This window comes from Epinephelus fuscoguttatus, linkage group LG19 (assembly GCF_011397635.1).
Source record: "Epinephelus fuscoguttatus linkage group LG19, E.fuscoguttatus.final_Chr_v1".
In the NCBI taxonomy this organism is placed as follows: domain Eukaryota; kingdom Metazoa; phylum Chordata; class Actinopteri; order Perciformes; family Serranidae; genus Epinephelus; species Epinephelus fuscoguttatus.
In genome coordinates this window covers 16197973-16224625 of record NC_064770.1, presented here as the reverse complement: position 1 = coordinate 16224625, position 26653 = coordinate 16197973, and the positions used below count along the sequence as shown (strand labels likewise).

At 40.1% G+C, this 26653-nt stretch overlaps 1 protein-coding gene across 2 annotated transcripts in view; it reads left to right on the top strand.

Annotated features, from left to right (window-relative positions):
• stat5a (signal transducer and activator of transcription 5a) overlaps window positions 1–26653 on the top strand; it is a 67267-nt gene that overhangs the window by 23345 nt on the left and 17269 nt on the right. The window contains exons 2-5 of one of the 2 annotated variants that reach the window (XM_049561192.1): window positions 18327–18390; window positions 24404–24541; window positions 24785–24941; window positions 26246–26335. In XM_049561192.1, coding sequence (XP_049417149.1) covers window positions 24414–24541; window positions 24785–24941; window positions 26246–26335 — 375 coding nt within the window. In that variant the 5' untranslated portion in view covers window positions 18327–18390; window positions 24404–24413. The remainder of the gene's footprint in view (window positions 1–18326; window positions 18391–24403; window positions 24542–24784; window positions 24942–26245; window positions 26336–26653) is intronic. The other variant, XM_049561193.1, reaches the window with a different exon arrangement.

The following is a 26653-nucleotide window of genomic DNA, read 5'->3' as shown; positions in this document are numbered from 1 at the left end:
CCCTGGACTTGAGCTTCAGGCCAGGTCCACATTTAACACTCCCTCTGGGGCTCTGATTATATAATGTCACCCACTGCTTCTCAGTAGTCGACACCAGCGTGCATGGATGCACTCATATGTGTAGACACACAAATGCACAGGGAGACTTATACTGTAAGTCCTTCATGATTACACAAATGCAGAAATGGAACATTCAACATCCGTAAGAGAAAAGGCAGAGCTCAGTGGGTTGTCATTGTTGTAGACAAGGCAGAGACAGATAAGAGAAATACAGAAGTAATGTAAAGCATAACACATCACTAATCTACAGTATAACATGCATTGCTCTGGTCTTACCATTTCTGTTACAAGATTCAAAGGTGTGAGAGGTGACTAACAACTTAGTAACAAAGATATATATAAATATAGTCATACATAGCTAAATACCAGGCCTGAATGATGCAGGAAGGTAATGACAAGTAATTTTCCAAGATAAATGCAGCTTTTGTTTGTTTTGTTTTTTTTTTGTATTTCCTGTTGAGGGGAGAGATCATGTGAACTTTGTACTATTGACGACTACTTTTCAGAGCATTGGTCAGCAGACTTTTTCATTCATGCCAGGACAAAATAATAATAATCAACATTCTAATCTGTGACCTTAAACAATATGTCAGGTTTTTTTGTGCCTCATTGAAATATCTTCATGAAGTTATGCATTTGTAATTAGGGACTGTTTAAAAGGTCTTTCTGTGTTGCATTCAAGGACACTCTATACTGGCCTTTTTGGATGGAAATACACATCAGCAGATGATGAAATACTAAAGTAAGCTTTATGACTCTGAAAGTTGATTCTCACATAATATCCATTTATTTGGATTACGGTGGGTATCTGGAAGACAGGAACTCATCTAAAAACTTACGATAAGCTTTATTAAATGGTCAGCATTAATTAAAAACATTAAATTAAAACATTTAAGGGGTGCATGCATGGAGGTCCTGATAAAACAAACAAACAAACAAACAAACAAAAACACTGCAGTAGATTGTCTTGACAGCAGTGGAGAAAGGTTACAATACAACACCTCTCAGCTGTTAGCTTGCGTCACCTGTTTGCATATCCGCATCTGTTGCTTTATGGTAAACAAATGCACACAAACAAACACAGTAATTGGTTGCCAGTTTACCATTGCATGCTCTGTGTTTATATCAGTACTTTACAGATCTCTTATCTGCAGTATACAGTGTGCACAATATAGTGTGCAAAATCATGCACTGTAACAAAGATTACCCTTGCGAGACATGGTAGTGAGTTAAACTTTGCTGTTTGGGCAGAAAATCTGTGCACTCCATATAGCCAGCTTTCATTCTGACATTAAATATTTTTGTGCTTTGAGGCGGTTTATTTTGCCACAGTGCAGCTGTTCTACTCTGCACCTACTGTGCAATACGAAGGTTGTGCTGCGCTTGAACAAACAAGGGATTCAGTCTCACATGTGAAAGTATTTCAAAGCTGCACAGTTTCCTTTTCACATATAGGCTGCAGCCTCTCTCACCTCAAATACCCTGACTTGCTCTTAGGCGTCTGTCCAGATGGTTGGAGAGCATGAGCCGGGGAACAAAGCAGATCATTGGCTGGTCGAGCTCTGGCTGGAAGGGGTTTAGGGCGGGTGTTTCAGAGGCTAGCAGGCCAGCTGAGCACAATGAGGTCACACAGCAAGTACAGAGAGTACAGCAATAGAGATCTACTCATTCCCTCCCTGTGAAGCACTGAGTGACACCATATGGTGTGTGCATCTATAGCTATGTTAGCTATAGCTATACTTGTGTGATTGAATATCATTATTTATAGAGCACTGCTTCATCCAAAACTACTTCAGCAGACACGTGTGTAAAAAGTACTTTATTTGAAAATATTTCCTGAACATTTGCAGCTATGTTAGTTTTCATCAATGAAAAGGGACATATTGAGTTTCACTGAACTCACTGTAGACATGAAAAAGCCGCTTTTTAACTGATGATCACAATAGAATAAAAACATATTGCAGCCTCTCTCTATCAGGCCAACTCCTTTAAATAGTGCGAAGCTCTCACAAGGTTGCAAAAGGCCACCATTGCAACATGTCATCACCAGTGAAGTAAGGCTTTTCTGTTACCAAAAAAAGGCTCGGCAAATGTACTTCTGTAGCACAACCGCATGCTAAAATGCTTGACTTGCTACACGTAGTAGAGTCATATCCCAGGCAGCAATGTACCGGTTTGCTCGTCGGTGTAAAGCAGTGACACATGTTGTTGTTTTCCAGGCAGGAGTCTGGCAGGGGGCTGTCACCTGCAGTATATTATGGCTCCCTGATTGATCCCACTTCATACTGATGGTTGCACCATCACTCCGCCTGCAGACTTTCCTGCTCAGTCACAGCTCCAGCCAGTCACACAGAAATAACAGATTGCCAAGATCTGGTGGTTCATCAGGGAGGTAGGGGAGGTGCAAGAAGGAGCAAAGCACAGGCACTGCAGTGGGTCCACTGTTTTTTTCATTTTCCATTGCCATCACCTTCTGTGTACAGTTAACATATTCTCTCCATGCTTGTCTGGTGCTAAATTGTTCATACAGAACTGCCATGTGACCAACATGCTCACACAAAGATAAACAAATATACTGAAGAGTAAAAAACATAAATCGTAGCACAAGACACAATAATAATTGCTCAAGAGCATCATCAATCATACAGCAGCATTCAAATACACCCCATTAGCAGTGGCCCCATGACTATCCTCTAACAGCCAGAGTTTAGAAAGTTAATGGGCCAGGAAATGAGGGTTCCTCTGACTGTTTGTCTGTGGTCTTCTGTCAGTGGGAAGAACATTCCTCTTAAAGTGAAAGGCAGTTTAAAACAAGTACTGGCCTACACACTCAAAAAGATAACATAGGAATGATAAAAAAAAACACATAATGCCATTATATTCATTATCCCGTATTTGGTCTTGCTATTGTCATGTTTTGTTAAGCATGAAGGCAAATGCATATTTCATAAATGTATTTTTGGCATTGTGTAGTTTACAGTGATATGTGGCTACATTGTCCCTTTCTCTCATTGTTTCCATTTATTGTTGTGTACTAGAAAATAAAATGGAGCAGGATTTTTATCTTCCCTCTCAGTTCAGTGTTTCTCTTGGTCTGCCCCCTCTGAGAGTTTTTGCAGTCACACCATAATAATGTATAAGTCCCGCAACCCCAGGGGACCGACTGTAAGCTTGTGGGTAATAACTTTATTGTCTCTCAGGAATGAGCTACTAGCTTTTCAGAGGTTACTTTCACTGTGTCTTTCACAGTCAGTGAGAATCTGCTTACGTGTATACGCATGTGTTCGCTGTTGAGGTGTGATTATTGAGACTGCAGCTATAATGCCGTCGATGTTCATATCTTCATGTGTGATTTTTCATCTTCCCCATCTTACCATATTTGTCACTGTCTGGTTACGGTTTCAACCCGTGAGCCAGACAGAAGCACAGACATGATACATGCATTTTCAAATTCGATGTAACTTGAGGATGTTATTATCTGCCGTGTACATCGCAAATAAACATAGAAACATCTGCTTGGACGTCTTAGAAAAAAAGATGATTCTTATAACTCTAGATCTTCCCTGAGAATCATCACATTTTTAGGTTTTCTTTGGTATTAAATTAATAGTTTTTATAGGTGTCTGTGCATCCATGGGTACATTGCAAACAGGGAGTGCTAGTAGCTACTTCAGCATACTTGATGTGAAAAAGTAAACATATATAGGCTACGAAAACATGGCTCAAGTTGTAGCCCACAGCTGACTGCATGTCTGGCAACACTCTTCTTCCTGTTTACATCCCCAAAGGTGGTAGACAAGAGCATGTTGGAGGCTGAGATGGGTGCATGCATCCATATTTCACTATAACCACGAGCAAATAACTCAGCCACCTTATGTAAAAACAATTCAGACTTAAACTTAATACACACAGCATGTTTGTGCTTAGTGAGTGCTATTGAAGGGAAATAAAATACTTAGTTGTTGGTAAGTGTGTTGAGATTGAAAGATGATTAGTTGAGGTCTAAGTGTTGACAATATCTACGCAATAGCCCCCCACAGACCACTGATCACCTGTGTGAAAGTGGCTATGTAATGCCTGTCAGAGTCTATCTTCTGTCTTCTTTTATTTGTAGTGGCTCACCATGGTGAGCAGACAAAGATTATCCTCAGGCCTCTGCTGAGCACTGTGGGTGACGTGCTACCTGGGGGCATGTATAAGCTCCCCTTCCTCTTTATACAATTACAGTTAGTCTGGCGGTTACAAGTGTTTCTGTGTCTCTAAGAGCACAGAATACAAAAGGCAGAATTTCAGCTCTCTAGTACAGAAGTGCTTGTGTTTGGAAATGATAACAGCAGGCAGCTCTGCCATCTGTTTCGTCAAAGTGTCTGACTGACGTATTCTGTTGGTTCTGATTCACAAAGTAATCAGTGATTATTTTTCTGGTGATTGTTGAGTTTAAAAAAAATCTGTCAACTGTTGATGATGTTGATGGTGTATATGTGTGTGTGTGTGTGTGTGTGTGTGTGTGTGTGTGTGTGTGTGTGTGTGTATGTGTGTATGATTTAGACTGCTACCAATGTTTTTTTCCACGTAGGTAGGTAATATGCTTCTGCAGAAACTAAAGTATAATAATGTAATGACAGTGATGTATTTCAGGCTGCAGCAGCACCTTTGTAGGGAAAAGTATTTTGTGCTGCATCATACTGACATGCAACATTTCTCCCCTCTGGATCTGTACCGTGTATTTTTAACACATGTCGCTGTGGTATTCAGACTTCATTAACGATAAGACGATACACTCTAACAAAATAAATTGTGGCTGCAGGCAGATGTCTTGTTTCTTTAAATGTGCCTTTTATTTATTTATTTTTTTAATTTTTATTTATCCACACCACTGGCAGTGCCCTTTATTCCTCGTGGTTGTTTTCCAGTTTAATTGCTGTGTGTGTGTGTGTGTGTGTGTGTGTGTGTGTAAGCACACTTATTTTTCTAGCTTGTGCCTGTAGAGATTTCCTGAGTAATTTCAGCTGCACCCGGAGTCCTTAACCTGTTGAGCTTAAAGTATATTTCTTACATATCTAAATGTATGCAACATTTATGATCCTCAAATTCATAAATCATTCAGCATCCATTTGAACCTCCTGAGTTACTGCTTGGAACAATATCTGTCGCACAAAAGTGTTGATGTGTGATAGGGTGATTGTTTTTCTTTAAAGAATCACTCAGTCTCACCCTTGAACTGTGTCACTTGTTTGTCATGTAGCTTCTTTTTAGACCAATGAAAATCAAGAGCTCAGTGTCTCCATTAGTTTACAACACACACACACACACACACACACACATACAAAAACATGAAATTTACCTCCAACTGCTCCTAACTGGTACCCATTTTGAATGATTATAGGTGGTTGTTAGCATAGCCTTTTGATGCATCATGTCAGTGACTAGCCTGGTTCCAGACCATAGACCCCGCCCACTCAACTGAGTAGGCTTGCATTACTGGTCTGGCATACTTCAATGAATTTGCGATTTATCTCGTCCAAACGATGGACGGACCAATGAATGCCGGGGGTCTAGCGATTAGCCAATCAGCGCCATGCTGATGTCAAGCTGTACGCCGGTGGGTAACTGGTGAGGATAGCAACAATGGCGACCGCTACAGATCCTACAGACCACATTAACGATGCTGTCGAGGTATTTCGCCACTACTCGCGTTAATGGAGGACCAAATTAAGGAAGCTGCTAAACTGGATTTAACGGCGATGCAGCTGGGCGTGCACGACGACGGAGACATTTTAAACGGGCAAGCTCGCTTGTTTTCGGCACCCCTGGGGCATGGATACTAATGACGTCAGATTCTGGGTGAGTCGTTGATCTCTACTGATTGGTTAGGGAAAAATCAAATTCCCTCCCCCTTGTAAATCGCCTTCAATGGAAGCTATGTCAGACCGAAGGTTCTGGGAGCTTCAGTATGACACTCAGGCTAGTCAGTGACAGCTCAAAAATGAGCTCATCTTGCTAATGTGAGGATGTGACACTGACAGCCATGTTCCACTCCTCCTTTTTTAGCCTGTTGCATGAAGAAACAACAACAGGAGGTGACACTGTGACTGATGGCCTGCAGGCCAGAGATGTTCAGTTCACAATTTGATTTGCCCATCAAATGTTTCCTCATTTTTAGTGTCAATTTAGTCTTATGAGCCATATTTAACAAACGTTTTTTACACATTCAAATGTGAGACAATACACGAGCCATGTGTCATCACCTGCACACTCCAACGTGTGTGTGTGCACGCGCATTACTGAGCTAATGAGTGATCTTCCTCATGTTGACAACGTGATGGGATGTGGGTTGGAGCATAGCAACAGGACCTCAGGGCAGGTCGGACAGCACAAAGAACCTCTTGTAGTCATCTGTCCCTCCCTTTGAGCTCCTGGCGCATTCTCTTGTCATGTGTTCCTCTGTGACAACAAGTCTCTCACGTCTTCTTCTTCTTCTGTCTCTCTTTGATTTTGTGTGTTCACGGTGAATGGACTGTCATATTTGTTCGACCCTCAGTTAGGGAGGGGACGATGTACAATTTTATCATGAATCATAATAAAAAAACACTCACAATAAGTTGATTTTGGTGAATTGTCATTATCAGGATAATCGTATCGTGCCCCACAACACCTAAAGAGACTGCTGGGCAACTCTGCAAAAACAGGCTGCATGAGCCTGTTTTTTGTTTGTTTTTAGAATTATTTTTTAAGGCTTTTATTGCCTTTATCATAGAGACATGGTATAGTGTGTGCCCAGTGTAGGCTGAGTTCTTGGCAGCCCTGGTGTGATTCTGACCTGTGGCCCTCTGCTGTGTGTCATCCCGTCTCTTTTTCCCCCCTTTTCCTGTCACTATCCAGCTGCTCTATAATAAAGGCAGTGAATAACTCTAAAAGAATCTTTAAAAAACAGGCTACAAAAGCGCCGTCCTCAATAAACACAAAAGATCTTAATCAGTAATTGGCATATTTAATATTAAAAGATACAATAGCCTTTTAAGATTGCTTGTTTGTTTTTCACTTAAAAGTATGTTCACTGAAAAAAGTGTGTCCAAAATGTAAGATAAAGTGATTCCAGTATATTTTAGTGCCAAGAGTTTTAGGCATATTTTGATGATTTTTGGGGTAATATTGTGAACTGTAAGTATTTTGTCCAGGATAATCATGACATAAAATTTTAATATTGTGTCATGTCTATCCATGGTCAGTGATTTTCACTAGTTTTATGTATGTTTGATGCCCTCTTCATTTCAGCTTCTTAGCTGGACCAGCATGTTTTCCATGCCCACAGATTAGGTGGAGGTGCAGGTCAATAAAGGCACCAAACCTCATGTGATGTCAGACAGACACTGTCAGACTGAAGTGGAGTCACATTTCACTGAACTGGCTAATTAAGCTAAGCTAATTTTGAATTACGCTCTTAAATTTAACATAAATATGAATTTTTAAACATTCACCCATTTTAGTCTGAAGACGATCAACAACAGTGATTGGATTTGTGCCATCTGTCTGCTGAAAAAGTTGATGAGTTGACAAAATGTGAATTGGCCCGTAGTGTTTGCGTGCCATAGAGCAGCGGGCCATTTCTGTTTCTACCTGCCCCTTGACCCCACCTCCACCACCACCACTACCACCACTCTCCAACTTTTCATAAACAGTCCCTCTGTTTAAACTATTCACAAACACTGTCCTTTTTCACATTCTTGCCGCTCTGGTGGTCAGTGTATTTAGTGCCTGATGACATGTTTGACTAGCTTTTAAAGGTGCTTTACTTCTCTTTTTAAAATATCCCTGAATGGGCCACAGTTGCTGTGGGAATAAATGCAACCACATGCGGTAGACACAACACCAAATGTAAGTTATGGGCTTAATTTACACTCGGCGGTTTTACTCTGAGATGTTATTTATAAATGCTGGCTCAGAGTGGGTGTGATAATGCATAGTCTCTGTCATGGAGCAGCTGGACTGTAGGAGAGATGGAGGGAGGAGAATAGATGAGCAGGGAAGTATAGTGAGGAGGCAGAGCAGAGGGCAGACAGCGAGACCGTCATTTATATAAGCCCTCCTTTATTTACCTAGACAAAGAAAGTTCTGTGATGAAAGGAAAAGTGTCTTTTCCCCTGCTGTTGTACAGCTATTTTTCAGATGGCAACATGAAGAGTCAAGAGTACTAGGGCTGTGCAATTTATCAATATTAGTTTGATATCATGATATGAGACTTGATATCATCTTAGAAGATCTGGGATATCATGTTATTCTAAGTGTTGTTTTTTCCTGGTTTCAAAGGCTGTGTTACAGTAGAGTGATGTCATTTCCTGAACTTACCAGACTGTTTAGCTGTTCTGTTATTTACATTTAGGCACTTATTTAGGCACTGATGATTATTTATCAGAAATTGTTGTGTAAATATTTTGTGGAAGCACAAATAGTCAATGCTACAATACTGTCACAATATTGATATTGAGGTATTTAATCAAAATATTAAAATATTTGATTTTCTCCATATCATCAAGCCCTAGACAGTTAATTTTATTCAATCTTCTCATGTCTTTACACACTAATTTTCAAAATAAATTGTTCAACATACAACAACAAATCTGCTCAGCTTGAAACCCCGATCGTTTATGCTGTGGACCAATCAGGATGCTTTTGAGCTTCAGGGAGAAGGGGAGTTTTATTTGGCTTCCATATAGCATCAGCAACATAATAAAGTAGCTAAGTATACAGAAAGTATCCTAATATTTATGTTCTGACCATCGAGGTGATGCAGCCGTTACTGCTCTTTGCCTTGTTTAAAAAAAGGCTGTTTTCATTTTCATTTTCACACTCACAGCCATGACAAGACAAGTCAAAGGTTCAAGACGTTAAATGAGTCAGCTCACACCAGTTACGACCTGCCCATGTCAGCAGCGTCATTTGTTTCAAAAGACTATTGTTTTATCATTACATTATATTTTATATTTTATCCTACATATCATTTCTACTGACCATTTTTGAAACCTATGACTAGATCACTAGACACCCTAAACATCAGTTTCTTTTCGACCAACAAGCATGCATTGAGAGAGTAAATGTAATGGAAAACAAAGTGTGGATCATATCACCAGCCAACCTCTTGCAAGACTGTGTGTGCCCGTTAAACAGAAATAGGGAAAAAAAAAACACTTTGCCTTCCTCTTGTGTCATGCAATTCATGGAAAAGGAAGAAAAAAAGGCAAATTTGGGTGAAATGGTGAATGGAGAGATGTGGACAAGGACAGTAAACTCAAAGAGCTGGAGGTTAGTGAACTTTTGGTGATGAAACCTGAGTGAACTGGATTATGAAGTAATACTCTTTAAGTCATGGCGCACTGAACTATTTTTACATCTGATTTCCATGTTCCTGGCAGTCCTTTTTCCAGTCATACAATTTTAGTGAGAACAACAGGCGGCAACTGAATCAGTAGATAAATTGTGTGAAACACCACACGCTGCATAATTTTATCTTTGACTGTCAACAGCAACTGGTGTAGACCAGAATAGACGCCTTCTTCTAGGCCCAATAAGTTTTTGTGTCTCAATAAAACACTAATAATAACTGATTCACTGTAACTTCAAAATAATTGATGCTCAGCCAAGCAATCGCAGCCTGTCAGTAAAGTATAAAAATCATCTTGCACAGACTTGCAATCCATGCTTGTCTTATAAAATGAAGTTAAAATTACTGATTCTTCCAGATGGTTTACACATACGCTGCTGGGAAGTTCCAACACATAAGATCTGAGTGCCAGCTTCTGAGCAGCATCACAATCACAAGCTAATGAATGAAATGTGTAAATCAAAGCCAGACAACGCTAGTAAACATGGACACTGTGAAGCAGATTATGTGAATCTGGTGGATCTCTGCATCAAACAGGTTGCTGTGAGGCAGCTGAGTCAAATCTTTACTGGAGCTTTTGACAAGCCCTTAAAATGCATCATCCAGATGACAGTCCAGCACCATGTTACTTTTATTAAGACACGAAGACATGAAAATGGATGCTGTGATGTATTGTCTATTTCAAGTAAGTTTTAAAGGCAAAAAATAATTCCCCCATTAAAGCTACAGTTGGTTACTTTAATAAAGAAAATGTATTTATATTCACACAGCATTAAATCAGAAAAATAATCTGTGAAATAAATTATACTCATCCAGCTAGTCTATAACCTCATAGTGCATCTAATGGCCTTACTTCTTGTGAACGAAAACAATCAATCAGAGCCGAGGAGTCTTTAACACAGCTGTCAGTCATGTCAGTCGCTGCTCATAAACTGCAGCCAGACTGTTTAACTACACAGCGTTGATCAAATATGAATCGATATTCTGTTGGTGCTTTGCCTATGTCTCATCTCAAATGTTTTCAGAAAGATATTTTAGTGCACTGTTTAGCTGTAAAAGAAGAAAGTTGGTCTGACCAGTGGGTGGCACTTGGTACATCAGTCAACCGTTTCCAACATGGCAGCTAGGTCACAAGCTTTCTCATTTTACAGCTGAGCAGTACACTAAAATATGTTTCTGACAGCACTTGAGATGAGAAATAGGCAATGCAGTAGCAGAGTCTAGTGCCTGATTTACTGTTTGACCCCAATTCACAGGCTCTGATTGGCTGTTTCAGCGCACTAAGGTCGGTAGGAGGGACATGATCTACGTCTTTTAGAATATAGCAGTTTCAGCAAACATGACACAGTTACTTTTATGAAAGTATCCAACTGTAGCTTTAATAGAATTTAACACCTGCTGTTACTATTATCAGTTATTATTACTATTAGGTATTTTGATACATCTAATTTTATTAACATTTTTTAAAGCTATAAAGATATATTTACATAATGTTGGAGTGAAACAAGTTTGTTTTTTTGACCAGTTTAATAATGCTCATTTTTCGTCTGTACCTCATAGCCTTCAATTGTATGTGAATATTGTTTACTTGTAATTCATACAGTAAAAAAAATATAATGATTGGGTCACTGCAATTTCATTTTAATACTATACTGACAAGAACTGAAACCATTAACCTCATGGAGATTTGAGAGAAACTGCATGTATCAGTCCAAAAGGCTGCTCTGACAAATAGTAGTGTTCATGCTGTACGGTGATCTGATTGGTGGGTGTAATTTGGTAGAAACAAAGTAGTTCCTTCATGAATTGCTCACAGCAACGTCTGTGGATTATCTTGAGGAACTGGGTCATGATTTCTGCAAAGAGACATTGCTGTTGAGTTTCTTTCAAATTCATTTATTTTTTGGCACTTTGAGCACCAGAAGCCGAGCACCATCTAACTAGTTCCATTATATTCAAGAGAAGGCAGACATCTTTACAGCCGATCTCTCCAATACTTGGCAACTTCACACCAAAACAATCTAGACTGAGAAACAGGACCACAGGTAAGAGGAAAAATTTGTATTTTTGATTTTGGGGTGAACTGTCCCTTTAAGAATGCAGGATGTATAAACACCTGTCTGGTTTTTCAAAACCAACAAAACTAGCTGCAGCATCATATGGTTGCTTGTGTGTGCCCTTTCGATTCTAGCGTTCACACTGCTTTGGTATAAAGGAGAGCAGTAAGGTTGCTTTGAATGGTGGGTGGCACTTCAGTTTCCTAACAGGAAGCGCTTACGTTGATGAATGGCAGTTTTTCCTCAGAGGAAAGAGTGGGTGACACGAGTTTGTGTTTGATTTCACTCTGCTCACATCGGGGCCAGCTAAGCGAACACGCAGGCATATGCTAAGAGCCTGGGGAGTTTAAAAGTCAGCTGGGCTTTAAAACACACTCGTCACACCCTGCTAATACTGCACTGTGACTGTTGCAAGCTAATTGAGGACGACAAAGACATTGATGGTGATTCAGGGCCGGTACAAGAGGGATTGTTAGTGTTCCTGTTGCCTAGATGGCTAAGGTTGTAATATATTGCACTCAAGTGAGAATCATGGGAACATATCAGTCAGCAGAGGAGGATGTCTGCTACTTAGATTGTTTGGTCTCTCCTCACACAAGCACACTCACCCAGAACCTCTCCCTGTTTAAAGCTCATGGTGTACTGAATACTTTCTGGCAGAACAAACCAGTGAGGGCTTGGATGAAAAAAAATCTTTTTGTTGACTTCTCCTCATGTAGAGTAGGGGAGACTTTTCTTCCTTTTCCATTGATTGACTCATAGAAAAGCTCTGAAGTTTTCTTCTGTTGTGTATTCCATTTGCAGCAGGAACTAATGAACGTAACCAGATGTTGTGATTGCCATTGATGACGTGACATACACACTGCTTCGACAGATACTGTAAATCTGTGTCTCAGCCTGCCAAAATACATCTGGGTTAGAAACATGCTTTGAGGTAGAGTTGTAGTCAAGACCACCTGAACCCAACCAAGTCATGACCAAGACCAGAGGGTATCCAGATGAGACCAAGACCAAGACTTTGAAGGATTGAGAGTGTCTCAAGACCAAGACCAGAGTAGTGTGAGTCCCACACTGCATGACAGAATTGCTATAAAATGTGAACCATGCTAACCAAAGGCACACCTCAAATTGATCTGGAAAATTCCCATTCCCATAAAAAAAACCCCACAGGAAACAAATGAGTCATTCATCCCTTTTTATTGCCATACCATATGTAATGTATAAGTGTACCATGAGAAATGTCTTGCTAAAATAACCAAAAAGCATTGCAGAGGTGAATTTTATTTGTGAGAATTTCCTTTGTTTTCTATGAGCAAACAAAGAGCAACACTAAGGAGCTGAAAACAACTAAACCATCTTTATTCGACAGTCCTTTTTTACACAGGTAATTTAGTGATATCCCAACGCTTTGTCTGAGACAAGACCGGTCTGAATGCGATGTAGTCCCAGACAAAAACGGCCTCAAGGCTAAGACTGATCTCGAGTACTACAACGCTACTTTGAGGGCGCAAGTGTTGAATAATGACTTAGAGCCTCCTTCAGTCATGAAAACTGATTCTCTGCTCAGTTGTGACATGAATTTGTTTTCCAGGACAACAACAAAAGCAAGTTAACCACCCCAAGGTGGATGCTGAGTTGCTTATTGTGCTTCCGATTTATCACATCACTTGAACAACATTAAAATCTTATAGATGCCCTTATTTATCTTGATTTTTTTTAAGCTGTATTTGGTTTCTTGACTGATACGATGAGTACTGAGTTCATAGTTTGGTGTGAACTTTGAATGGCAGAAGAGGCTAAAAAAGTTAAATAAAATGGGAAGTACCTTTGTTTTAGCTCCTTGTAGTTTTGTTTAGTATTGTAGGTGTTTACCTTCACACTTAGGAAGAGATCAATAATCTGAAAGAGTGAAAATGAAGCGCTTTGTGGAGATCCCTGTACAGCTGGGCTAGGACAGGGTTGTGATTTGTTTGTTTTTAGCAGTTGCATAATGCTAGTTGGACCCCGTCCTCCTGATTTCTCATCCAGCCATTCTCAACTCATCAATATGCCATGATTCTGCACAGTGAGTGAAAAAGAAAACCACTGCTCCTTGCATCCTTGCCAATGTTGTGTGAAGGGACTGAGGGAGAGGACTGATTTTTATCGAACTTGATGTTGAACTGCGTGTGCTGTTTGGTATCTGAGAGAGTGAAATCAAACAGTTGAAGCCAACGTGGATTCATTAATTAAAATGACAATTCATCAGTTGAGCGAAATGTGTCTGGTGTTACCATGGTGTCGAATTGGTTTAGCTGCAGCATTTATGTGTGTCTTACCTAGAGAAAGAAAGAGAGGGAGAAAAATGTGCTGGCAGTCAATTCAAATATGGACAAAAAAACGTATGTGTGGGTGTGAGCACGGCTTTGGAGATGGCTAAGATCTCCTTGATGGAAAAGAATGGTAATGACGTTAAAAGAGAGTAACAACTGATAATCTTTGAGGGATGAGCCAATGTAAAAATCATGTATTTGTGATAATTTGTGACAACCAATTCGAGTTTTAGACCTCGAGAGTGAGGACATTTCTGTAAAGTGAAGACATTTTCGGACAGACTTTCAGTGGCCTGTTGGAGGGATCAGACTCGATTTTAAGGTTAGGTTAGGCATTTAGTTGTGATGATTAAGCTTATGGTAAGGCGCTAGGTAATTCATCATGTCAGTGAGTGTCCTCGTAGGTATAGAACGACAGGTGTGTGCGTGTGTGTTTGTGTAGCTAGGGCTGGGTGATATGATGGAATGTACCAAACGATGGTAGAAATTTGTCCACAAGTAAAGATTTGGCACTACTGTTTACAGCAGGAGCTAATCGAGGCAGGCTTTGTAGCAAATCAGGACTGCATCAGCAAAACAAAACGTAGCAAAACATTTAAACAGAAATGGTGGTGAGTTGAACACCCTGTTGTGTTACACAGGCACACTGCGTCTGAACATGGCAGGGTTTATTCCAGTTAAATTCAAAGGGGCTTTTTTGGCATGGGAAGCACATTACATTGCCAAAGCAAGCATGCAATGAAAACAAAAATCATTGAAAAATAATTAAAGGCATGCCAGAATTTGGTGTATAGGCCACAACTTGTTGCTGACTGAGTAGACCTCTGATACACCCACCAAACAAGAGTAAACATACTTCAAAGCCCATTGCACACCAATTTGCGGAAACAGGTCGCTTAACCTGGAAACTGAAGCAAAACTGTGCACACCTTTTTCAGACTGGACATGCCCCAGCGCTGGATTCTTGCATGATCTGGTTCTTGTGTCATCTCGCAAATCCAGCTACCTTGCAAATAGGGTTGCAGCATACCATAGTATGAAAATTGATGGTTATCATACCATTTACCAATGGTAATTTACCAAATTGGAGACTTTGTACGCATACTTCCATTTAATAAATTGTTTCAGGCTTCAGTTACTTAAGCGTTTGTTCAACCAAAATCATTATTCCTTTAGGGGTCATTGTAACTGATAATAATTGTGTAATAATTGTGTAATACCATATGCCAAGATGGTTATCGTACTGTGAAAATCTCATACCCTACTCACAAAGGTAATGTAATTTGGGCCAACATGAAGAAGGGGAATGGAGTTGAAAATACAGAAACCTGTAACACTTTAAGTGATTGTTCTCAGGAACCTTAAAGCCTCCATTTCCAGAAAATAATCAAATGTGATGTGCACTGTTTTTTATAACCATTTCCTAGTTGAACTTACAGAGCATTTACTGTGTCCTATAAATATGTATGTAATGTTCCCCTGACCATAATGAAAGATTCTGGCCATATCATCCACCCCTAGTGTGTCCTAATGCTTATAAATATAGGGAGTGTGCAAAATATATAGCACACCTTACAATGTGCTGCGGCCCAAATATAACATCAGAACTAAGGTCTGAAAAATGATGAGTTGAATCAACAGCTGTCTATTAAGTTTACAAATGGAGTGTCGATTGCAGGGCTATTGTATTCAGTTGCTATATATTGCACTGTTCATTTGCCCATCCCTGTATCCTGAGACAATGTGAAGAAGTGTGAGTTGTCCAGCTGACATAATAACCTCCTGTGTAGAGTCAGAAGGCTGCTCCTTTCAAGCAACATTACTCTGCTTCCAGAAAATGGAGCCAACAGCGCTTCAAAGTTTCTGAAACACATTAGCGAGCATTAATATGAGGCTTCATTTGTGATAATCGCTTCAGTAAACATCTCCAGAGAGTATAAAACTTAACTCTTGGCTGTGTGTGTCATGGCTTTGGGTAATTCCTAAATGTTAATTTTTGCTGCGGGTATTAACACACATTACTTATCTATCACTGAAACTTATTAAAATAGGTGCTCGTTGTCAGTAGAGCATGCAGACTAGCTGAAGAGGTCATAGGTCCACTCCAGTCAATAAAGTCTCAATTGGAAGAGAATTTGTCAGGTAATGAGGGGGTTAAATCTAATAAAGAAGCCGGATGGCAGAGAAGCTGAAAAGGATCGAGCCAAGGAAGACAGATCCAGACAGTAAAATAAAGATACTCACATATTTGTCTGGAGACTTGGTCCAGCATGTGGGTTCCTGCTGTTGCCTCTTTAGGGTCCAGCCAAGAAAGCGTGCAGTTTCAATCACAATAAGCCCAACGTCAGAGTCTCTGGCTCTGGGTGCTTCATGATGACAGTCATGGCCGTCTGTCAGGCCATATTTCAAAGTTCTCTAGCCTGATAAAGCCAAACACTCTCTGTATCTTTAAAGATGTCTGTTTTCAATTGGACTTTGCTGTTACTCCACACATCCACCAATGTTTTTCTAAGATGTATTCCGAGAAAGATACAAAAAAACAAGGCTTTAATTTATCTTCCACAGACAATACTAATAGCAAAACTACACCTATCTATCTGTCTATCGTAATATCTCTTGGTTGCGACAAGACTAGGCCACTCACCAAGTTTATTCCTGATATCTAATGAGATGGTGACACAAATGAATCGACTTTGGAGATCATTTTGGAAAAGCTCAGTTTTTGAGTGAGAAGAAAAACTGGTTTATCAGAGGTGGGAGTATGTCACACGTGCAAGTCTCAAGTCTTAACCTTCAAGTCTCAAGCAAGTCCCAAGTTACTGTGGTGAGAATCAAGCAAGATGAGTTCCTGCTAAAAGCCAAACAAGACAAGTCGAGTCAATGCTCAGGCCAAGTAACTCACAAGTCAGGTCATATGAAATTCTGGTGATGTGGTCAAACGTTAGGTTTCTAGTTAACATTTGACCAACCAACTAGCAAATCAACAAGTTAGCTAATAAGACATATTCTTGTACTTTTCTGTGTGGGTTTTGTAGTGACAAATCAAGGTGGGTGTTTTGGTCGTTTCACTTATTTTTAAGTTAAAGACCTACATACTGCTGTTCTCTTCTTGCTACCCTCATAAACGACTTAATCCTTGAATTTTTAAAAAATGTTTGGACTAACTCTCTCCGTGATAGCTGCTTTGTACATTGGCATCTGCTGGTAGTAGTAGGTAGTAGTTCGTAGTATGTGAGATAGTTGGTTGCCAGATTTGCACACATTGCACTAAAAATCGATTAATCATGTTCAATTAACAACACATAACTTCTTGATATTTAGAAAAGTGCAGATATTTATTTATAAAGTCATCTGTCTTAAGTCTAAATCAAGTCTCAAGTCTTAAATATCAAGTCAACATCAAATGACATGCTTTGTGATCAGTTAATCTAAATTAATCACATACATCAAGGTTTGCAGTTAAAGTATTTCAGAAATGTCAATTCAAATTAATTATGGCAGTGTGTTGTAGTAAACCTGCTGGACACAATCGTCCCCCTATCCTCTACCACCAAAATTGGTCTGCAGTAATCTATTTTGTGAGGGAGTTGGTTAGTCGGTCACAGTTAGACTTATTCAGTTTGCGTCTGAACACCCGGTCAAGTGTGGCTTAACGAGGCTGGTTGCTAATGCTAGCATCAGAGGCTATGCTAGCTTGGACCTCCAAGTTCACTGCTAAATGTTTTCCTTACTGCAGAAATTGCAGAGAACGATGCCCCTATCAACAGTTCCATCTGAGTGTTTCTAAATGTAAATGTTCCATTCACGGGGCCAAGCAGCATCTTTTCGTCTGCCTCCATTGTGTGACAAAGCCACTGTGGCCTTCAATGATGCACAGGGTCAAAGGGCACCACAGAAATCAATGAACGCATTATTATTTCTGGTATTAATTAACCGAAAAGGAAAGCAGTATTTTGACAGTCCTTGTCTCTTGTCAGTGTTAGTCAAGCAAGTCTTAAATCTGTCTTGAGTTAAGTGGAGTGACTCAAGTCTCCCACCTCAGTAAGGTTTATTAAGGAAGGGCTGAGATGTAACCAGCCTAACACTAGTTGTAGTATGTAATTTAAGGCTGTGTGGAGCATATCTGTTCATGCAGTTACATTTAAAATGGCTTTCTGGCCACATATCTGTGGGTGCTGTCGTTTTCCCACAAATGTCTTTTTAATTGCAGCATCTTCGAGGTCCTCACATAGCATCACTAAGAGTGCTTTGCCTATGTACTTCCTCAGAATCTTGGGAAGTTTCATAAATTATGTTACTATGCTGACGTGTCCAAGACAATGGGAATAAAGAGAAATCTGTTCAGTGGACTTTCCCTTTCACTCTTTTAGCTCTCTCTCAACCTCTCATGCTTTTTGTTAATGCTCCGGTCCTTGTGAAAAAAAGATAGCTTCCTCAGAAGCACCCAAGGTTGACTCACTTCCTCCTTTTGCTTTCTCTCTCTCTGACTCTCTGTCTCTCTCTCTCTGTCTGTCTTAGGTTTTTGGTGCTCCTCTTTAGAGTTTCCTGCTGTTACATGGTAACACAGAGCTGAAGGCAAGAGGTAAGGTGTTTTCTTTTTTTTTTGGAGTGGAGTTAGTTGTAAAATAGCTAACGTGTTACAGTGAGGATCATTTCTTGTAAAGAGAGGACAGTGACAAAGACAGAGACTTTTCAGTTTTCACAGCATATCTCAAGTTCATGCCAGGGCATTTGGATGTTGCGGTTAGAGTGAAACAGCTGCTGGGAAGCATCTCATTCTCCTGTTGGAGGTGAGAATGGAGGCGCTAATGGGAGGCAAACAGCCCCTGGAGCCTCCACTTCAAAGAGCTGTTAAAGAGACATACACACCAGTAAATACCAGTTTGTCCCACTGTCTTTTGGCAGCACAACAAACACTGTGTGGAGCTTTAGCTCCCAGCATGCTATGTTGTGCCTATTTGCGTGTCTGTGTAATACAGGGTGGTACAGAAAGACAGTAGTGCACCCACAATGGGTGTCACAGAAAGAGGTGCTAGAAAAGGTTTTGTGCTCTTCCTGTTGGGTTCCTCCTCCAATCAGCTGATAGTGTGAGTGCTGATGCTCTCTGCTGATGCCCTCATAGATAAAACATGTGGATGTTACTCATTTGAAAAGCACTTAATTGTCTGTTGAAAATATGCTGTGACTTTGCCTTCATCCACATAGACAGTGATCTGCACGTTTAAACTGCTGCAAAGATGAGGCAGCATTTAGTGCATGTAGTGTCTCGTTTGTGAGTTTTCACCTCTTTGTGTCAGGTAGCAAAAGTGTCATCAACCAGCTAAGTGACATATTAACAGATTTGATTTAATTACACATTAGTTTCTTTATCAATTCGGGCAGGTGCAACATAATACACCCGAGAAGCATTTAGTTGTAGAAGAGGTTAAAGAGTATCTCCAACCTCTGTACCATTTAACCATACAGATGACTTTTGCCGGGCTATATGTCCATGTTGTGTTATGAGACTCAATATCATTTAGATATTGGATATTGTAATATCTTAAGTGTTGTCTTTTCCTGGTTTTAAAGGCTGCATTACAGTAAGGTGATGTAATTTTCTGAACGTACCAGACTGTTCTAGCTGTTCTATTATTTGCCTACCCATTTAGTCATTATATTGACATTAATGATGAGTATTTATCAAAAATCTCATTGTATGAATATTGTGTGAAAGCACCCTACAATATCATTGTGATGTCGCTATTGAAGTATTTGGTCAAAAATACTGTGATATCTGATAGGGCTTTACCTGACTTAGAATTATGTCAGTTGAATCAGATTTGGCTGTTCAGTATGAATGTTCGACTATACCTTCCATTTTGCCATATAGGGTTTGAGAGGTTTAACAGGGTTCGGTGGGATGTTCAGGCTGGCAGCAATGTTAAAGCAAGAGGCTTAAGTAAACAAGCCAAGGTAACCTTCCAAGCTAACATGCGCTAACTACGCTAACAATGGATCATAACTGTGCAGCAACAGTTTTTGCTGACACTGTATATCAAACAAAAGCCACAGAGCGTATCTTATTAAGTTGCCATAAGCTGTAAATTCACAAATTAAATTCAAATTAAATTCTAAGCAGAAGGTAGAAGATAACTTTATTTTGGAGCCTGATCAGGCAAAGCCTCTCCTCCTCCATTTAGCTGCCTCCGTCTTACTGTCTTTTGGTCCAGCTGCTTGTACTGGAGAGCAGCAAATTTGGGAATTGAAATGGGACCAGATGTACACTGCACATTGACTGACCAAAAAACAAACAAGTTGACTGAGGGGTCTCCAACTGATGATTGAAGCTTCAGCTGTTTGGGGACAGCCCTATTTCATTTTCCCCATATTGCCCATCCCTACAGATTAATTTAATAATAATTTATTGTTTAAATAAAGATAAATTTCAGCTGTAAAGCTCTGATCTCCCAAAACTATTATGCAAACTTTTTATGCCTCAATGCCAGCAATGGCCAGAGGCATTATGTTTTGGGGTTCCGTCCACCCACCCATCCGTCTTATTCTCATTAACGCAATATTTTAAGTATGCTTTGAGTGAATTTCTAAATTTGGCACAAACATCCACTTGGACTCAGCTATGAACTGATTAGATTTTGGTGGTCAAAGATGAAAAGTCACGGTCACTGTGACCTCATCTGTCTCATTCTTGTAAACACGATATCTCAAGAACACCTTGAGGGATTTTTTTTTTTTAATTTGGCACAAACATTCACATGGACCTTACGATGAACTTATACCATTTTGGAGGTTAAAGGTCAAGGTCACTGTGATCTTTTGTCTGTCTCATTCCTATAAACACAATTTATCAATAAAGCTTTGAGGGAGTTTCCTCAAGTTTGGTACAAATATCCACTTGAACTCAAGAATGAACTGATTAGAGTTTGGTGGTGGAAGGTTAAAGGTCAAAGGTCACTGTGACTTAAGAATTCATTTGCCAATTAACGGGAAATTTCACACTAATGTCTAATTGAATAAAATGACTAGGTGATGATATTTTATATCCGAAAGGTTGACTTCACTGTGACATCATAATGTTCTGCAAAAACACTTTTTTGGTCATTATTCAGCACCATATCTCAGAAACAGAAGGGGAGACATTTGATCAGACCCTGAATTGGTGACACTAATCTTAGGTGCCCACCTTGAAACTGTTCTTATTGTATAGATCCTCTGTGCTGTCAGGGGAAGATGAGCATGAAGCATCCATGTTTCAACAGGCACGGATGTAAACTCAAAGTGCAACTTCACTGGTTCACAGAGGCATACAGCCGCGAGGCGGTAATTCTAGTTGTCTAACATTGTGAACCAAGTTCTATGTGCATTTTGTTTGATCGTACAGCCAAAGTTACTTTCATTGTCCCAGTTTTCAAGTCCCTTAAAATCACCTGCCAAGTGTGGTTGTTATGATTTCAGCTCACAGTTTACTGAAGCCATCTGTCCAAATTTATGGATCAAAGCTTTAGTCTGCAGAGAGGTGAACCGCACATAGAACTACTTAACAGTATGTGGTAGCAGCATTAATGTGCCTTCTTTCTGAAGTCTGCGCACTATACTCTTAAGTCTCCAACAAACTGAAAGGTCAAAGGTTGAAGTTCAGGTCATGTTTAGAGTGATATGAGTGCAGGAGCATTATCATAGGCCGTCAGGATTAGTGTCTACAGGCGCAAATACCATAAGGAGTGGAATTATCTTTCTAAGCTCATCTTACCTAGACACACTTATAGTAGGCAGACATGCACGCATATAGGCACAGCTACAGTATGAGGGGTGATTTGTGCCATGACCTGCACACACATGCACATGCTTTGCCTGGTGATCAGATGAGAGGAGGTGTTTGTGACAAGGATTTTGAGTTTTCATTAAATTGATTTATCCAGTCTAGGTCATGGCGTCATTAGACGGCTAGCTGAAGGTCATTTGTGCAAGTCATGCGAACCTCATAAATTTGAGACAGTTTCTTTTTGTGCAGGATAGTGGCTTCCTGTTTTTAATGCAGTATGTAAAATTACTGTTAAGCTAAATAACTGACTAGCTTTTTTTTTTTTTTTTGAAGAGGAAATAAAAGTTTAGAATGGGAAATGTGAAGTTTGTCTGCAGCAGCATGGCCTTGTGGGTATTTTGGATATTGTAAACTGAAGGTATGATTAGGGAAATACACGATAAAGATGCAATTTATGTTTGGGTCTATATTACATAGAGATTGATAAACAAAAACGCACCCACTGACATGCAGAACCACTGACACCACAAACACCTACAACCTACAAATACACACACACACACACACACACACGTACACCACAAACTTCCCGCGTACTCATATCGCACACTCTTTTACTGACAGTGACTGTGCCACTTTTGAGAAGGGTGAGTGGGTGTGTTGACTGGAAACACGTAGCAGTGACCCAACACACAAGTTCTCTAAACCAAGACACAGTAACACTCAATGTGGAGCTGTTGGCTCCACAGAGAAGGTTGTTTAAGCTCTCACTATGATCAGAAGAGAGACACACGACCAGCTCAACCACTAAGGCTTGGAGCCTTAGAGGGAAACCAGAAACATCTGTTTACTGTAGGTTTCATTTCACCAAATCTACTCTGAGCTGGTAGTTATATGGCAGGGAGTTTAGTTCAAGTCAATGAGAATTTTGTCAGTTCACACTTTGGATTTCCTTTACATTCAAAATATTGGTGATTTTTTTTTTTTTTTTTTTGGTGGTTTCTTTTTTGTTTTGGTTTAACACTTCTTAAAGCTAGACAGTTGAGTGTTTGCTCCACTGTCAAGCTTTCTGTTTTTGCTCCAGATATGCATATTAAAGTGAAAGTAATGGTCAATTTAGCACTTGAAATTTGTTATTTTTGAAAAAATGGGATCTTGATTTCACACAGAGGTAGATTAAACCATTCTTTTCATTTTTACCTGGCACTCATAGATTTTGCCAGCTGATAAGAAAACTGTTGCTAACAGATCATTGCAGCTGTAGCCAGCTAGCTAATTAAGCTAACCCCAGAGCCATAAGGGGTTTTTTTAAATGTTGTCTTTGGCAGACTTTTTAATGTTTTCAGTGGACTCATTTTAAAACAGATTTTTATGCCTCCTTACCTCGGAGATATTAGATTTTGGGTTGTTGGTCCGTTTGTCCCATTTTGGTGGGTGTAATATCTCAAGAATGCCTCAAGGGAGTTTCTTTAATTTTGGCACACAACCATCCACTTGGATGTAAGGATGAACTGGTACAATTTTAGTGGTCAAAGGTCAGGGTCACAATGACTTCATATTTCATCTCTCATTCTTTGAGAATGCAATATCTCCAGAACACCTTGTGGGAATTTCTTAAAATTCGGCACAAACGTCTATCTGTACTCTACAATGAAAAGATAAGATTTTGTTTTTGGCCATAACTCAAGGATTCATTTGCTAATAAATGCAAAATTTCACACAAATGTCTAATAGAATAAAATGATGAAGTGATTACATTTTGTATCCAAAAGGTCAAAGGTCAGCTTCACTGTGACATCATAATGTTCCACAAAAACACATTACTGGTCATTATTCAACACCATGTCTCACAAACAGAAAGGGAGACATTTTATTGGGTACTGAATTGATCACACTAGTCTTGGGTGTCCGCCACCTTGAAATCGTGCTGATTGTATAGCTCTTTTTGCTGCAGGTTGAAGATGTGTGTAAAGCATCCATGTTTTAGTATTTTTAGCTTCTGTGCATTAACATCCATGTTTGAAGCGTTATCAGCTGTCACGGCTACATATCCATCTAGACATATACATGGATGTAAACTGTATCTGCAACCTCACTGGTTCACAGAGGCATGCAGCCATGTATATTTAATAGGTCTTACTATACACATGATGGCAATATGCATGATGTGATACTTAAAGACAGAGGCCAAAGCTGTACTAAGCAGAGTCAGTTTGTCCGAGCATGATAAAGAAACATATAGTATCAGACTTATTTCGTTGTAACATAGCCTTGTTTAGTTTCTTAACTGGTTGTCTGTATTTTCAAATATTATATTCACTTTTAAAGCTACAAAAGAAGATCAGTGTGTTTGCAAGGTGTGTGTAAGCCAAGGTAGTGCAATCTCAAGTATAACGTTGGCTGGAGTTGCTGGAGTGTAAACTTACTCCAGTCTAATGAAGGTCAGGACAGAGCCGCTAATGTTACCCTGAACTCTTAAAGCATCCAGGACTGGCTACCATACACAGTTTACATAACCTGTTATCCTACACACTAATGTAGTTAGGTAATTATGTGCCCTTTAGCTGAGAATGCTGCCACTTATGTTGTACCAGATAAACACACCTTTTAAACGATTCGACTTTTGCTTTTGCCATTTTGTTTTGGAAAAGCTGAAAAAGGCATAACACTCCACACCCTTTAGATACAAAGCTTCGCTATTACTGCAACCCCATGCACATTGAAATGTGACCTTAAATGATTTATTTTTTATGTTCTTGTCACTTTGTGCTTTTCTTTTAGCTGTGTCTCATACTCTCTCATTGATAACTAGCCTCTTTTTTGTCAACTTCAGGGTGTTGAAGATGGCAGTGTGGATCCAGGCCCAGCAGCTCCAGGGAGATGCTCTGCATCAGATGCAGTCTCTGTATGGTCAGCACTTCCCCATTGAGGTGCGACATTATCTGTCCCAGTGGATAGAGGGCCAGCTCTGGTGAGTTGCTCTGCAGCACACACAGAATGTGTGTGTGTGTGTGTGTGTGTGTGTGTGTGTGTGTGTGTGTGTACAGTTATGACCCACATGTATGCCTGCACAAATGTTTGGACAGTTGGTTAGAGTTCATTTATTAACCATGTGCATATTTATGCATGTGTCTACGTTTTTTTGTATGTCATGCGTGCGTGCATGTACGCGTATGTTTGTGTGTTTTTTATGTGTGTGTGTGTGTGTTGTTAGGGATGCCATAGACCTGGAGAACCCACAGGAGGAGTTCAAGGCCAAACGGCTGCTAGACAGTCTGATCCAAGAGCTGCAGAACAAGGCCGAGCACCAGGTGGGAGAGGACGGCTTCCTACTCAAAATCAAACTGGGACACTACGCCAGCCAGCTCAAGGTAAGCCTTATAGAAATATATCTCACTGGTCACGAAAGCCCATCTGATTTAGAGACTTATTGTGATGATATTTTATGTCCGAGAGGTCAAAGGTCAACTTCACTGCGACATAATATGTTCAGCAAAAACCCATAACTCAGGAACAGAAGGATAGGCATTTATTCAGATACTGAGTTGGTGACACTAATTTTGGGTACCCATTGAAACTGTGCTGATTGTATAGATCTCCTGTGCTGCGGGGTTGAAGATGTGTGTTCATGTTTTAGAAGTTGTAGCTTCTGTGCAGCAACATCCATAATTGAAGTTTTAATGGCCAAGGCTACACATGAGTCTGGACAGACATGGATGTAAATACTAACGTGACTGGTTGGTGTCTTTGTCTTAAAATTGACTTTGATACTTAATTTATGGCTGAAATGTCTTAAGAACAAAAAATACTGAAGAGCCTGCTGTCACTGCAGTCAAAAACAACCTTAGAGGAATAATAAAATGAGATTGTTTTCAGCAAGACATTGTGAAAGGATGATGAGCAAGTGGTTGGAAGACACATGTGTTTGCTGTAATTCTTAGAAAGAACATGTAGTGCACGATATGTTTTAAGAACAGGTTGTATCCACCATGAGGAAAACAAGAGGACAGCCCAAGTGAGGGCCTTGGTAGCCAGCCAGCTCTGCTATTTATGATCGAGCTCCCTGCTCACAGATCTGTTCTTCTGTTTGTCTTCTCCCCTCCCTGAAACCAGCAGAGGAACAGGGTGAAGGGGGCTGGCTGTGCAACATCAAACTGCAATCCCGAATTCCTACCACTCTGCTTTCCCTTCTGTGACTGCACGTGTACATGCACTGATGAAGTTGACTGTGATATGTGAATGGTGCTGTAAACTCAGCTTGCTTCAACTTTTAATGCAATGTCACTCTCCAGCTCAAAACAGGAAACAACAAGAATATCACCAACTGACTCACAAGAGTAAACTGAAAGTGAAACCGCAATTTGTTACACTTCTCATCAGAAGAAAAAGTATTACTGAAAGATATTACTGTAACACATAAACCACTCAACTCTGGTGTGTGCGTCACAATGTGTGTGTATGCTAATGAATGATGTCTCTATATGAAGTGCACCGTGCTTCAGAGATGGGTCTCATTAGGCTCATCTAATGGGTTTTAGTGTGTGCGCCGCATTGGCTCCAGAACTTAGCGAGCTTCCTTGATGCGACTAAATTGGTGAGTCCTGTGTGCGACGGCCGCTCCGCTTGTCAGGGGCTAACAGGCCTTAACACGGCACATGTGCTCCTTGTCTTTCAGAGCACGTATGACCGCTGTCCTCTGGAGTTGGTCCGATGCATCAAACACATCCTCTACACAGAGCAGAGGCTTGTCAGAGAGGCCACCAATGTGAGTATGTTACAGAGTGTGATACAAAATACATGCTGACACCTGTATGCACACTTCTGGTTATTTGTCCACACACACAGACATCCCCACTGAAATGTAAACTTGGATAGACAAACACCTGTGGCTTCTCCATGCATTATTCATTTCTTAGCCTGTACAAAGCCTGAAAGCAAACAGAAGCTCAACTACATAATGGTGACTGATTCAGAGGATGGGTAATTTTGTAACTACTCTGTTTCCTCCATTTATCTTCCCAAGGGCTGCAAATTCCTTTACATTATTACAAATGTGATACCTACAGACACTCAAACCTCCACA